Consider the following 14,341-nt stretch of genomic DNA (forward strand, 5'->3'; position numbering starts at 1 on the left):
CGTAGTAACAACAAAGTAACAACATAGTACCAATGTTGTAATAACGTAGTAACAACATAGTAACAACAAACTAATAACGTAGTAACAACAAACTAAAAAAAACTAACAACGTAGTAACAACAAACTAACAACGTAGTAACAACAAACTAATAACGTAGTAACAACATAGTAACAACAAACTAACAACCTAGTAACAACAAACTAACAACCTAGTAACAACATACTAACAACCTAGTAACAAAATAGTAACAACAAACTAGCAATGTAGTACTAACGTAGTACCAACATTGTAATAACGTAGTACCAATGTTGTAATAACGTAGTACCAACGTTGGAATCACGTAGTAACAACGTAGTAACAACAAAGTGAAAACGTAGTACCAACGTAGTAATAACGTAGTACCAACGTAGTAATAAACAACGTAGTAACAACGTAGTAACAACAAACTAACAACGTAGTAACTAAAAACATAGTAACAACAAACTAACAAAGTAGTAACAACAAACTAAAAACATAGTAACAACATAGTACTACATTGCTAGTTTGTTGTTACTAACGTTGTAATACCGTAGTACCAATGTTGTAATAATGTAGTAACAACAAATTAACAACATAGTAACAACAAACTAAAAATGTAGTAACAACAAACTGAAAACGTAGTAACAACGTAGTACCAACGTAGTAACAACATAGTAATAACGTAGTACCAACGTAGTAACAACATAGTAACAACATAGTAACAACGTAGTACCAACGTAGTAATAACGTAGTAATAACGTAGTAACAACGTAGTAACATCGTAGTACCAACGTAGTAATAACGTAGTACCAACGTAGTAATAACGTAGTACCAACGTAGTAATAACGTAGTACCAACGTAGTACCAACGTAGTAACAACGTAGTAACAACGTAGTAACAACGTAGTACCAACGTAGTACCAACGTAGTACCAACATAGTAACAACAAAGTAATAACGTAGTAACAACAAACTAACAACCTAGTAACAACAAAGTAATAACGTAGTAACAACAGTGGTTCTATACAGGATGTCTGAATAGAACCACTGCGATGACAATGCCAACTATGGTATTGCCAACTTATACAATACTGATTCCTTGAATACTTTTCAGTGTAGGACTAGAAGATCGACCACATCTTTGAGGAATGTGACAGTAATTGAAAACAATAGATGAGTTTCCCATGCTCCATGCGAGGCACATTTTTCCCATTCCTGTCCCTTTCCCCAGGCAGCCTCTTTCGCTTCGGCCTTTTAAAGAACAAACAAACTGTGTTTGAGAGAAAGAGAAACACAAGTGTGCTCACACACAGGCACGCATACACACACACATACACACACACATACACACACACATACACACATACATACACGCATACATACACACATACACACACACATACACACATACATACACGCATACATACACACATACACACATACATACACACACAGATACTCTACACACACACATACATACACACATACATACACACACAGATACTGTACATACACACATACATACACACATACATACACACACAGATACTGTACATACACACATACATACACACATACATACACACACACACACACACAGATACTCTACACACACACATACATACACACATACATACACACACAGATACTGTACATACACACATACATACACACATACATACACACACACACAGATACATACACACAGATACATACACACACACACACATACACACACACACACATACACACAGATACATACACACATACATACACGCATACATACACACACACATACACACACACATACACACAGATACATACACACATACATACACACAAATACATACACACACACATACACACAGATACATACACACATACATACACGCATACATACACACACAGATACTCTACATACACACACACAGATACTCTACACACACACACATACACACAGATACATACACACATACATACACGCATACATACACACACAGATACTCTACACACACACATACATACACACATACATACACACACAGATACTGTACATACACACATACATACAAACATACATACACACACAGATACTGTACATACACACATACATACACACACAGATACTCTACACACACATATACACACACACAAATCCTATCCTTCATCAGGGGAGTCCATCAACTAGAAAAATGACAGTGTGGAGGGAGAATTATTTACTTTTTGCTTTTACAGTAGTGTGTTTTAACAGTAGTGTGTTTTTACAGTAGTGTGTTTTTACAGTAGTGTGTTTTAACAGTAGTGTGTTTTTACAGTAGTGTGTTTTTACAGTAGTGTGTTTTTACAGTTGTGTGTTTTTACAGTAGTAGTGTGTTTTAACAGTAGTGTGTTTTAACAGTAGTGTGTTTTTACAGTAGTTTGTTTTTACAGTAGTGTGTTTTAACAGTAGTGTGTTTTTACAGTAGTGTGTTTTAACAGTAGTGTGTTTTTACAGTAGTAGTGTTTTTACAGTAGTAGTGTGTTTTAACAGTAGTGTGTTTTTACAGTAGTTTGTTTTTACAGTAGTGTGTTTTAACAGTAGTGTGTTTTTACAGTAGTAGTGTGTTTTAACAGTAGTGTGTTTTTACAGTAGTAGTGTTTTTACAGTAGTAGTGTGTTTTAACAGTAGTGTGTTTTTACAGTAGTAGTGTTTTTACAGTAGTAGTGTGTTTTTACAGTAGTGTGTTTTTACAGTAGTGTGTTTTTACAGTAGTAGTGTTTTTACAGTAGTAGTGTGTTTTTACAGTAGTGTGTTTTTACAGTAGTGTGTTTTTACAGTAGTAGTGTTTTTACAGTAGTAGTGTGTTTTAACAGTAGTGTGTTTTAACAGTAGTGTGTTTTTACAGTAGTAGTGTGTTTTAACAGTAGTGTGTTTTTACAGTAGTAGTGTTTTTACAGTAGTAGTGTGTTTTAACAGTAGTGTGTTTTTACAGTTGTGTGTGTGATATATCCTCAGGGTTAAATCCTCCCTCCCTCCTGTCCTGTCGCCGTCTCGCCACTTATGGAGTTTGTTTCTCTAGTTTATAGGGAGTGTACAACATGCGTGTGTGTGTGTGTGTGTGTGTGTGTGTGTGTGTGTGTGTGTGTGTGTGTGTGTGTGTGTGTGTGTGTGTGTGTGTGTGTGTGTGTGTGTGTGTGTGTGTGTGTGTGTGTGTGTGTGTGTGTGTGTGTGTGTGTGTGTGTGTGTGTGTGTGTGTGTGTGTGTGTGTGTGTGTGTGTGTGTGTGTGTGTGTGTGTGTGTGTGTGTGTGTGTGTGTGTGTGTGTGTGTGTGTGTGTGTGTGTGTGTGTGTGTGTGTGTTCATGGGTTGGTGTGTGTGTGTGTGTGTGTGTGTGTGTGTGTGTGTGTGTGTGGGTTCATGTGTGTGTGTGTGTGTGTGTGTTCGTGTGTGTGTGTTTGTGCTGTTGTTTTGTCTGGGACGTATGGAATGGACGGAGCATTTTGTTTCTGAATAAGGTCAAGAAACCTTTCCCGAAGGCGACTGGATACAATGGTAGGAATGTGCTAAACTCTCCCTCTCTGATCTGTTCTGTTTGTCCCTCCTCTTACCCCATACCAACAGCATGCGCCTGCCACCCTGTAGGGTCTAGACCCGCGATCTCAGGTGGCCAGGACCTCTGTAACCCTAGCAACGGGGCATGCACCTGCAGATCGGGCGTGGGCGGTCCTCTCTGTGACAGATGCATTGTAGGGTTCTGGGGCTTCCATGGTTACGGGTGCAGACCGTGTGACTGTACAGGGGGGGACTGTGACCCCTACACTGGGGACTGCTTGTCTGGGTAAGTGTCTATGGATTCATATAGTAGGCTGCGTTCCAAATAGCACCCTATATTCTCTATTGGCCCTGTTCAAATGTATAGTGAGCCATATGAGACACAGCCTATGCATATTCACTAGTGATTTTAGTTTACTGTAACTCACCTGAAAGTCTCTCATTGACATCAATGAATAATTCATCAGACCCTTAATGAAGTAGTCTCCTCTACCCAGACGGCTCTCTCTGTGGTGTAGTCTCCTCTACCCAGACGGCTCTCTCTGTGGTGTAGTCTCCTCTCTCTATGGTGTAGTCTCCTCTCTCTGTGGTGTAGTCTCCTCTCTCTGTGGTGTAGTCTCCTCTCTCTATGGTGTAGTCTCCTCTCTCTGGGGTGTAGTCTCCTCTCTCTGTGGTGTAGTCTCCTCTCTCTGTGGTGTAGTCTCCTCTCTCTATGGTGTAGTCTCCGCTCTCTGTGGTGTAGTCTCCTCTCTCTGTGGTGTAGTCTCCTCTCTCTGTGTTGTAGTCTCCTCTCTCTATGGTGTAGTCTCCTCTCTCTGTGGTGTAGTCTCCTCTCTCTATGGTGTAGTCTCCTCTCTCTGTGGTGTAGTCTCCTCTCTCTATGGTGTAGTCTCCTCTCTCTGTGGTGTAGTCTCCTCTCTCTGTGGTGTAGTCTCCTCTCTCTGGGGTGCAGTCTCCTCTACCCAGACGGCTCTCTCTGTGGTATAGTCTCCTCTACCCAGACGGCTCTCTCTGTGGTGTAGTCTCCTCTCTCTGTGGTGTAGTCTCCTCTCTCTGTGGTGTAATCTCCTCTCTCTGTGGTGTAGTCTCCTCTCTCTGGGGTGTAGTCTCCTCTCTCTGGGGTGTAGTCTCCTCTCTCTGTGGTGTAGTCTCCTCTCTCTGTGGTGTAGTCTCCTCTCTCTGTGGTGTAGTCTCCTCTCTCTGTGGTGTAGTCTCCTCTCTCTATGGTGTAGTCTCCGCTCTCTGTGGTGTAGTCTCCTCTCTCTATGGTGTAGTCTCCTCTCTCTGTGGTGTAGTCTCCTCTCTCTATGGTGTAGTCTTCTCTCTCTGTGGTGTAGTCTCCTCTCTCTGTGGTGTAGTCTCCTCTCTCTGGGGTGCAGTCTCCTCTACCCAGACGGCTCTCTCTGTGGTGTAGTCTCCTCTCTCTGTGGTGTAGTCTCCTCTCTCTGTGGTGTAATCTCCTCTCTCTGTGGTGTAGTCTCCTCTCTCTGGGGTGTAGTCTCCTCTCTCTGGGGTGTAGTCTCCTCTCTCTGTGGTGTAGTCTCCTCTCTCTGTGGTGTAGTCTCCTCTCTCTGGGGTGTAGTCTCCTCTACCCAGATGGCTCTCTGTGTGGTAGCAATTGAACCTGGGGATGACGTTATTAATGGAGTAGTGTTTATCTTAATTCAAGTAAAGTATGTAGAGGTGTATTCATCGATTGTATGGCTAGCAGTGCTATGTTTGACCAGAGTTTTCTCTGTGATATTTTGTGATGTGATGTGTTGTGATGTGTTGTGATGTGTTGTGATGTGTTGTGATGTGATGTGATGTGTTGTTATGTTGTGTTGTTGTGATGTGTTGTGATGTGTTGTTATGTTGTGTTGTTGTGATGTGTTGTGATGTGTTGTTGTGATGTGTTGTGATGTGTTGTTATGTTGTGTTGTTGTGATGTGTTGTGATGTGTTGTGATGTGTTGTTGTGATGTGTTGTGATGTGTTGTTATGTTGTGTTGTTGTGATGTGTTGTGATGTGTTGTTGTGATGTGATGTGTTGTGATGTGTTGTGATGTGTTGTTGTGATGTGATGTGTTGTGTTGTGTTGCGATGTGTTGTGATGTGATGTGTTGTGATGTGTTGTTGTGATGTGTTGTGATGTGTTGTGATGTGTTGTGTTGTGATGTGTTGTGATGTGTTGTGTTGTGATGTGATGTGTTGTGTTGTTGTGATGTGTTGTGATGTGTTGTGTTGTGATGTGATGTGTTGTGATGTGTTGTGATGTGTTGTTGTGATGTGTTGTGATGTGTTGTTATGTTGTGTTGTTGTGATGTGTTGTGATGTGTTGTTATGTTGTGTTGTTGTGTTGTGATGTGTTGTGATGTGTTGTTGTGATGTGATGTGTTGTGTTGCGATGTGTTGTGATGTGATGTGATGTGATGTGTTGTTGTGATGTGTTGTGATGTGTTGTGATGTGTTGTGTTGTGATGTGTTGTGTTGTGATGTGATGTGTTGTGTTGTTGTGATGTGTTGTGTTGTGTTGTGATGTGTTGTGATGTGTTGTTGTGATGTGTTGTGATGTGTTGTTATGTTGTGTTGTTGTGATGTGTTGTGATGTGTTGTTATGTTGTGTTGTTGTGTTGTGATGTGTTGTGATGTTGTGTTGTGATGTGTTGTGTTGTGATGTGTTGTGATGTGTTGTTGTGATGTGTTGTGATGTGTTGTGTTGTGATGTGTTGTGTTGTGATGTGTTGTGTTGTGATGTGATGTGTTGTGATGTGTTGTTGTGATGTGTTGTTGTGTTGTGTTGTGATGTGTTGTGTTGTGATGTGATGTGTTGTGTTGTTGTGATGTGTTGTGTTGTGATGTGTTGTGTTGTGATGTGTTGTTGTGTTGTGATGTGATGTGTTGTGATGTGTTGTGTTGTGATGTGTTGTGTTGTGATGTGTTGTGTTGTGATGTGTTGTGATGTGTTTTGTTGTGATGTGTTGTGTTGTGATGTGTTGTTGTGATGTGTTGTGATGTGTTGTGTTGTGTTACAGATCAGATCTGGACGTGTACTATACAGGAGGTGACAGACACATACACAGAGAACCTAGCAGTAGTGAGCTAGCAACACCGTTTAGGGTGGAGGAGCTGTTCTCTGCACTGCACCACTCTGGTGAGTCATGGGTTATACACAAAAGCATGGGTACGCATGTAGGCACGCACACATGAAGAAAAGCAGACACACTCACACACACACACACATCTATACACACACACATCTATACACACACACACACACACACACACGGATATATAATGTATAAGCGTAATGTACTGTACATGTTCTTTTTTCCCCTGTCTTTCCAGAGAAATGTCAATGTAAGGTGATGACTATAGGCAGCCCCAAACTCTTCTGTGCCAATGAGTATGACTACGGTAGGTGGGACATACAGTAATATTAAGAAAGATACACATGGGAAAAGTTCCTGGGAAAACAATAATATTAATCATAGCATTATCCATGCATGCTAAAAAGCCAAATGTCTTAATTTGTCTCCTATGGATCCACCTGGTGTTGTACTCTTCTTTGTCTGAGAACTTTACAAGATATGAAAAGACTCTTAAACAATAGGAGAACATAAAGCAGAGTTGGTTGTAGATGAAAAGGAGATGTTTGAGGTTAACCACTCCTATGTTAGCCAACTCCCATGGGCCTGCTATGCATAACGACGACCACAGAAGTTGGCTATAGAGCACAAAGAAATGTGGGACCAGGCTGTAGTGAACGATGCCATCAGAATTGAAAAGGAAATCCCCCCCCACCTGTTTGCACTGGCAATTAAACCGCTTGCAGAAAGAATTAGACAGGACCCAAACGTAACAGGTATCAGTATTGGTAAACATGAATATCAACTAAACTTATTTACAGATGATCTACTGGCAAGATAGCGCAGACAGACATGGCAGCTCTGCTTCTAGCTCTTAAGTAACTTTGCAGTATTTTGTTTTTTTGGGGTGTTATTTCTTACATTAGCCCAGAACGTTTTTTGTACTATTACATACAGCCGGAAAGAACATTTGGATATCAGATCGGCGGCATTACGACCAGGAACACAACTTTCCCGAATTGGATCCTTTGTTCGTACCCCCCAGGGCAATTTAACTTATCCCAGAGGCTGCTCCAAGACGGCGCCGGTGGAGAAGAGGTATTCTGAGTGGACTTCTAGTCCGACTCAAGAGGCGTGCACATCATCCACGGCTTCCTAGTATATTACTTGCTAATGTTCAGTCTCTGGACAATAAAGTGGACAAGGTCAGGGCGAGGATCTCTTTCCAGAGAGATATCAGGGACTGTAACATACTCTGTTTCATGGAATCATGGCTCTCTCTGGAAATACTGTCCTTGTCCATACAGCCAGCTGGGTTCTCAGTACATCACGCAGACAGGAATAAAGAACTCTCCGGGAAGAAGAAAGGCAGTGGTGTATGTTTCATGATTAACTACTCATGGTGTGATTGTGATAACATACAGAAACTCAAGTCCTTTTGTTCACCCAACCTACAATACCTCACAATCAAATGCTGACCGTATTACCTTCCAAGAGAATTCTCTTCGGTTATAGTCACAGCCGTGTACACTACCGTTCAAAAGTTTGGGGTCACTTAAAAATGTTCTTGTTTTCCATGAAAACATACATGAAATTAGTTGCAAAATGAATAGGAAATATAGTCAAGATGTTGACAAGGTTATAAATAATGATTTTCATTACAATAATAATTGTGTCCTTCAAACTTTGCTTTCGTCAAAAAATCGTCCATTTGCAGCAATTACAGCCTTGCAGACCTTTGGCATTCTAGTATTCTAGTAATCTGAAGAGATTTCACCCCATGCTTCCTGAAGCACCTCCCACAAGTTGGATTGGCTTGATGGGCACTTCTACCATACGGTCAAGCTGCTCCCACAACAGCTCAATAGGGTTGAGATTCGGTGACTGTGCTGGCCACTCCATTATAGACAGAATACCAGCTGACTGCTTCTTCTCTAAATAGTTCTTGCATAGTTTGGAGCTGTGCTTTTGGGTCATTGTCCTGTTCTAGGAGGAAATTGGTTCCAATTAAGCGCAGTCTACAGGGTATGGCATGGCGTTGCAAAATGGAGTGATAGCCTTCCTTCTTCAAGATCCCTTTTACCCTGTACAAATCTCCCACCTTACCATCACCAAAGCACCCCCAGACTATCATATTGCCTCCACCATGCTTGACAGATGGCGTCAAGCACTCCTCCAGCATTTTTTCATTTTTTCTGTGTCTCACGAATGTTCTTCTTTGTGATCTGAACACCTCAAATTTAGATTTGTATGTCCATAACACTTTTTCCAATCTTCCTCTGTCCGGTGTCTGTGTTCTTTTGCCCATCTTAATATTTTCTTTTTATTGACAAGTCTGAGATATGGCTTTTTCTCTGCAACTCTGCCTAGAAGGCCAACATCCCAGAGTCACCTCTTCACAGTTGACATTGAGACTGGTGTTTTGTGGGTACTATTTAATTAAGCTGCCAGTTGAGGACTTGTGAGGTGTCTGTTTCTCAAACTAGACACTCTAATGTACTTGTCCTCTTACTCAGTTGTGCACCGGGGCCTCCCACTCCTCTTTCTATTCTGGTTAGAGCCAGTTTGCGTGGTCTCTTAAGGGAGTCGTTTCTTGGCAATTTCTCACATGGAATAGCCTTCACTTCTCAGAACAAGACTGATGAGTTTCAGAAGAAAGTTCTTTGTTTCTGGCCATTTTGAGCCTGTAATTGAACCCACAAATGCTGATGCTCCAGATACTCAACTAGTCTATAGAAGGCCAGTTTTATTGCTTCTTTAATCAGTACAACCGTTTTCAGCTGTGCTAAAATAACGCAAAGGGTTTTCTAATGATCAATTAGCCTTTTAAAATTATAAACTTGGATTAGCTAACACAACGTGCCATTGGAACACAGGAGTGATGGTTGCTGATAATGGGCCTCTGTACGCCTATGTAGATATTCCATAAAAAATCTGCTGTTTTCAGCTACAATAGTCATTTACAACATTAACAATGTCTACACTGTATTTCTCATCGATTTTATGTTATTTTAATGGACAAAAAAATAAATTTTCTTTCAAAAACAAGGACATTTCTAAGTGACCCCAAACTTTTGAACGGTAGTGTATATTCACCCTTAAGCCTGTACCACGACGGCCCTCAAGGAATTACACTGGACTTTGTGCAAACTGGAAACCACATATCCTGAGGCCACATTTATTGTAGCTGGAGAATTAAACAAGCAAATTTGAGGAAAATGCTTCCGAAGTTCTATCAACACATTGACTGTAGTACCAACGCTGCTAAAATGCTCGACCATTGCTACTCCCCCTTCCGTGATGCCTACAAGGCCCTCCCCCTGCCCTTCGGCAAATCAGATCATGGCTCCATTTTGCTCCTCCCTTCCTATAGGCAGAAACTTATACAGGAAGTACCCGTGCTAAGGTCTATTCAATGCTGGTCTGACCAATCGGAATGCGTGCTTCAAGATTGTTTTGATCACGCAGACTGGGATATGTTCCAGGTAGCCTCTGAGAATAACATTGACGTATACACGGACTTCCTGAGTTCATCAGGAAATGTATAGGGGATGTTCCCACTGTGACTATTAAAACCTACTCAAACCAGAAACCGTGGATAGATGTCAGCATTCGTGCAAAACTAAAAGCGAGAACCACCTCATTTAACCATGGCAAGGTGGCTGGGAACATGGTCGAATACAAACAGTGTAGATATTCCATCCGTAAGGCAATCAAACAGGCAAAACGTCAGTATAGAGACAAAGTGGAGTCGCAATTCAACGGCTCAGACACGAGACATATGTGGCAGGGTCTACAGACAATCACAGATTACAAAAGGAAAACCAGCCACATGGCAGACACCGAAGTCTTGCTCCTGGACAAGCTGAACACCTTCTTCGCCCGCTTTGAGAATAACATAGTGCCACCGACGCGGCCCACTCCCAAGGACTGTGGGCTATTGTTCTCTGTGGCCAACAGAAGATATTTAAGCGTGTTAACCCTCGCAAGGCTGGGGGCCCAGGTGGCCTCCCTAGTTGCAACCTCAGAGCATGTGGAGACCAGCTGGCTGGAGTGTTTACCGACATATTCAATCTCTCCCTAACCCAGTCTGCTGTTCCCGCTTGCTTCAAGATGTCCACCATTGTTCCTGTACCCAAGAAAGCAAAGGTAACTGAACTAAATTAGTATCTCCCCGTAGCACTCACTTCTGTCATCATGAAGTGCTTTGAGAGGCTAGTTAAGGATCATATCACCTCTACCTTACCTGACACCCTAGACCCACTGCAATTTGCATACCGCCCCAATAGATCCACAAACGATGCAATCGCACTGCACACTGCCCTATCCCATCTGGACAAGAGGAATACCTATGTCAGAATGCTGTTCATTGACTACAGCTCAGCATTCAACGCCATAGTACCCTCCAAGGTCATCATTATGCTCGGGGGACTGGGTCTGAACCCCGCCCTGTGCAACTGGGTCCTGGACTTCCTGACAGGCCGCCCCCAGGTGTTGAAGGTAGGAAACAACACCTCCACTTCGCTGATCCTCAACACAGGTGCCCCACAAGGGTGCGTGCTCAGCCCCTCCTGTACTCCCTGTTCACCCATGACTGCGTGGCCACGCACTCCTCCAACTCAATCATCAAGTTTGCAGACAACACAACAGTTGTAAGCCTGATTACCAACAATGACGAGACAGCCTACAGGGAGGAGATGAGGGCCCTGGCGGGGTGGTGCCAGGAAAATAACTTCTTCCTCAACATCAACAAAATAAAGGAGCTGATCGTGGACTTCAGGAAACACATCAACAGGACCGCAGTGGAGAAGGTGAAAAGCTTCAAGTTCCTCGGCGTACACATCACTGACAATCTGATATGGTCCACCCACACAGACAGTGTGGTGAAGAAGGCGCAACAGCCACGGCCTGTTCACCCCGCAACAGCTTTTATAGATGCACAATTGAGGGCATCCTGTCGGGCTGTATCACCGCCTCGTATGGCAACTGCACCGCCCACAACCGCAAAGCTCTCCAGAGAGTGGTGTGGTCTGCCTAATGCTTCACCGGGGGCACACTGCCTGCCCTCCAGGACACCTACAGCACCTGATGTCACAGGAAGGCCAAAAAGATCATCAAAGACATCAACCACCCGAGCTACGGCCTGTTCACCCTGCTATCATCCAGAAGGCGAGGTCAGTACAGGTGCATCAAAGCTGGGACCGAGAGACTGAAAAACAGCTTCTATCTCAATGCTATCAGACTGTTAAATAGCCATCACTAGCCAGCTACGACCCAGTTACTCAACCCTGCACCTTAGAGGCTGCTGCCCTATAGACATAGACATGGAATCACTGGTCACTTTAATAATGGAACACTAGTCACTTTAATAATAATAATGTTTACATACTGCTTTACTAATTTCATATGTATATACTGTATTCTATTCTACTGTATTTTAGTCAATAACACTCCGACATTGCTCATCCTAATATTTATATATTTCTTAATTCCATTCTTTTGCTTTTAGATTTGTGTGTATTGTTGTGAATTCTTAGATTCTACTGCACTGTTGTAGCTAGGAACACAAGCATTTCGCTACACCCGCAATACCATCTGCTAAATATGTGTATGCGACCAATAAAATGTGATTTGATTTGATATACCGGACCAATATTGAAAACTCAATGACCAATTTGCTAAAAATATTTTCTGAATACTCAAAAATCTCAGGATCTAAAATGAACGTGGAAACCTCCCTGAAATAATGTCAATTTGAATAAGAAGAAAATAAATCACCCTCTACAGCAATAAAATATCAAATACTTAGGATGCTTAATAAGTGACAACAAACAACAAATATGTAAAGATAACTTTATTTCATTACTCAACAATATGAAAGCAGATCTAATTAAATTGATTAATCTTACAGGTAGAATAAAAATGTTTTAGAATGGCATGGCTGCTTGTCACGACTTCCACCGAAGTCGGTTCCTCTCCTTGTTCGGGCGGCGTTCGGCGGTCGACGTCCCCGGTTTTCTAGCCATCGCCGATCCACTTTTCATTTTCCATTTGTTTTGTCTTGTTTTCCTACACACCTGGTTCTCATTTCCCTCATTACATGTTGTGTATTTAACCCTCTGTTCCCCCCATGTCTTTGTGTGGAATTGTTTATAAGTGCTTGTGCACATATTTACTGGTGCGCGTCGGGTTTTGTACCCATGTTGGTTATTTCTTTATGCCGTTGGTTTTGAAATGAAACTGCTCTGGCTATTACCTAGTTCTGCTCTCCTGCGTCTGACTTCACTGGAACCAGTTACGCACCCTTTACACTGCTAAAGTTTTTTATATTTATTCTCAGTAATACCAATTACCCCACCGGAGACATTCTTTAAAAAAGTATACTCGGTCGTAACAGACTTTATTTGGCCAAATAAAATGTATATAATAAAAAGGAAAGTTTTACATCTTCCTAAGTCTAATAACGGTGGTTTAAACCTTCCAGATTTGGAATTGGATCAACTCGCCTCCCAAGGCTTTTACTTGAGACAAATAGTTAAATGCACTAAAGAGGAACAATGGGTACATATTGAAGATGTGCATGCTCATCCACAGGATCTTTTTGCGTCTGTTTTCAAAGAACAAAGCTAAAAACATGAACAACTTCATTGTTAAGAACGCTATAACAATATGGAAGAAAATTAAACGTATTCTACAACAACCAATATCACTTCATAAAGCACAACCTTATGAATCAATCCTTGGAGAGCTTTTCAGAATTCACTGATGAATTGGTCCACATGGAAACTAAAGGCATAGAAACAGGAAATGACTTGGTAACAGGAAATACATTTATTTCCATGACAGAATTAAAAAGTCATTTTGGACTGACCAATGTAGAAAAAGTTACATATCACAACATTTATATTTGAAGCCTTTTGGACATCAGAGAAACCTTAAGGGAATCTTATTTGAGTCAGAAAAGGATGTCCATGTGATAGGTAAGATATACAAAACCTTGCAGAGAGTTTATCCAACTGACAGTCTCTTAGAAAAAATATAAACGATTGAAACCAAGACTTAAAAAGAACTGATGTTGGCTCAAGATGGAAGGAAAGTTGGAGCATAACTAACAAAATTACAGTTAACAAAAATGTGCGCTTTTAATCCAGTATAAACTAATGTATAGAATTGACTATACAAGGGACAAAATTCACAAATTCTACAGCACAACAGCGGAGTCATGTGTAAAACTAACAATGACTCAATAATTCATGCCTTCTGGGAGTGCTATAAAGTCCAAAAGTTATGGGTGGAGCTAGAAAGTCAGCTTACAATATAAATGTACTTTTAATCCATCTGTCTGCATATTTCAAGACATGGCATATGGGGGTGTAGTGAGATACCCAATTGGTTGGATGATTCTCTTGTCAATCATCTGGAAAAAACGTATATTAAAAACTTGGAAATCAATCAATCCTCAATCGCTAACACAATGGAAAAATCTAAAGATGTATTATTTAAATATTGCAGTTTGAGTGCATGTGGCGGGAAATGATGTGGATGCTGGAGATGACAGTGTATGCTAGTGGGTCTGGGCAGAGGTGATGTAGTTGATGTTTGTATGACGTTGTCGTTTGTATGTGTATGTTTTGTATTGTTCATAAAATAAAGTCTTACAATTTTTTTAATAATAATACAGAATTGAACAGGAAATGCTAACAGGAAATGCTAACAGGAAATGCTA

At 41.5% G+C, this 14,341-nt stretch overlaps 1 protein-coding gene across 1 annotated transcript in view; it reads left to right on the plus strand.

Annotated features, from left to right (window-relative positions):
* LOC106561694 (netrin-4) overlaps nucleotides 1–14,341 on the plus strand; it is a 50,432-nt gene that overhangs the window by 32,564 nt on the left and 3,527 nt on the right. Inside the window, exons 7-9 of the mRNA XM_045688490.1 lie at nucleotides 3,618–3,834; nucleotides 6,562–6,680; nucleotides 6,875–6,943. Of these exons, the coding sequence (XP_045544446.1) occupies nucleotides 3,618–3,834; nucleotides 6,562–6,680; nucleotides 6,875–6,943 (405 nt within the window). The remainder of the gene's footprint in view (nucleotides 1–3,617; nucleotides 3,835–6,561; nucleotides 6,681–6,874; nucleotides 6,944–14,341) is intronic.

Source organism: Salmo salar, chromosome ssa10 (assembly GCF_905237065.1).
Source record: "Salmo salar chromosome ssa10, Ssal_v3.1, whole genome shotgun sequence".
In the NCBI taxonomy this organism is placed as follows: domain Eukaryota; kingdom Metazoa; phylum Chordata; class Actinopteri; order Salmoniformes; family Salmonidae; genus Salmo; species Salmo salar.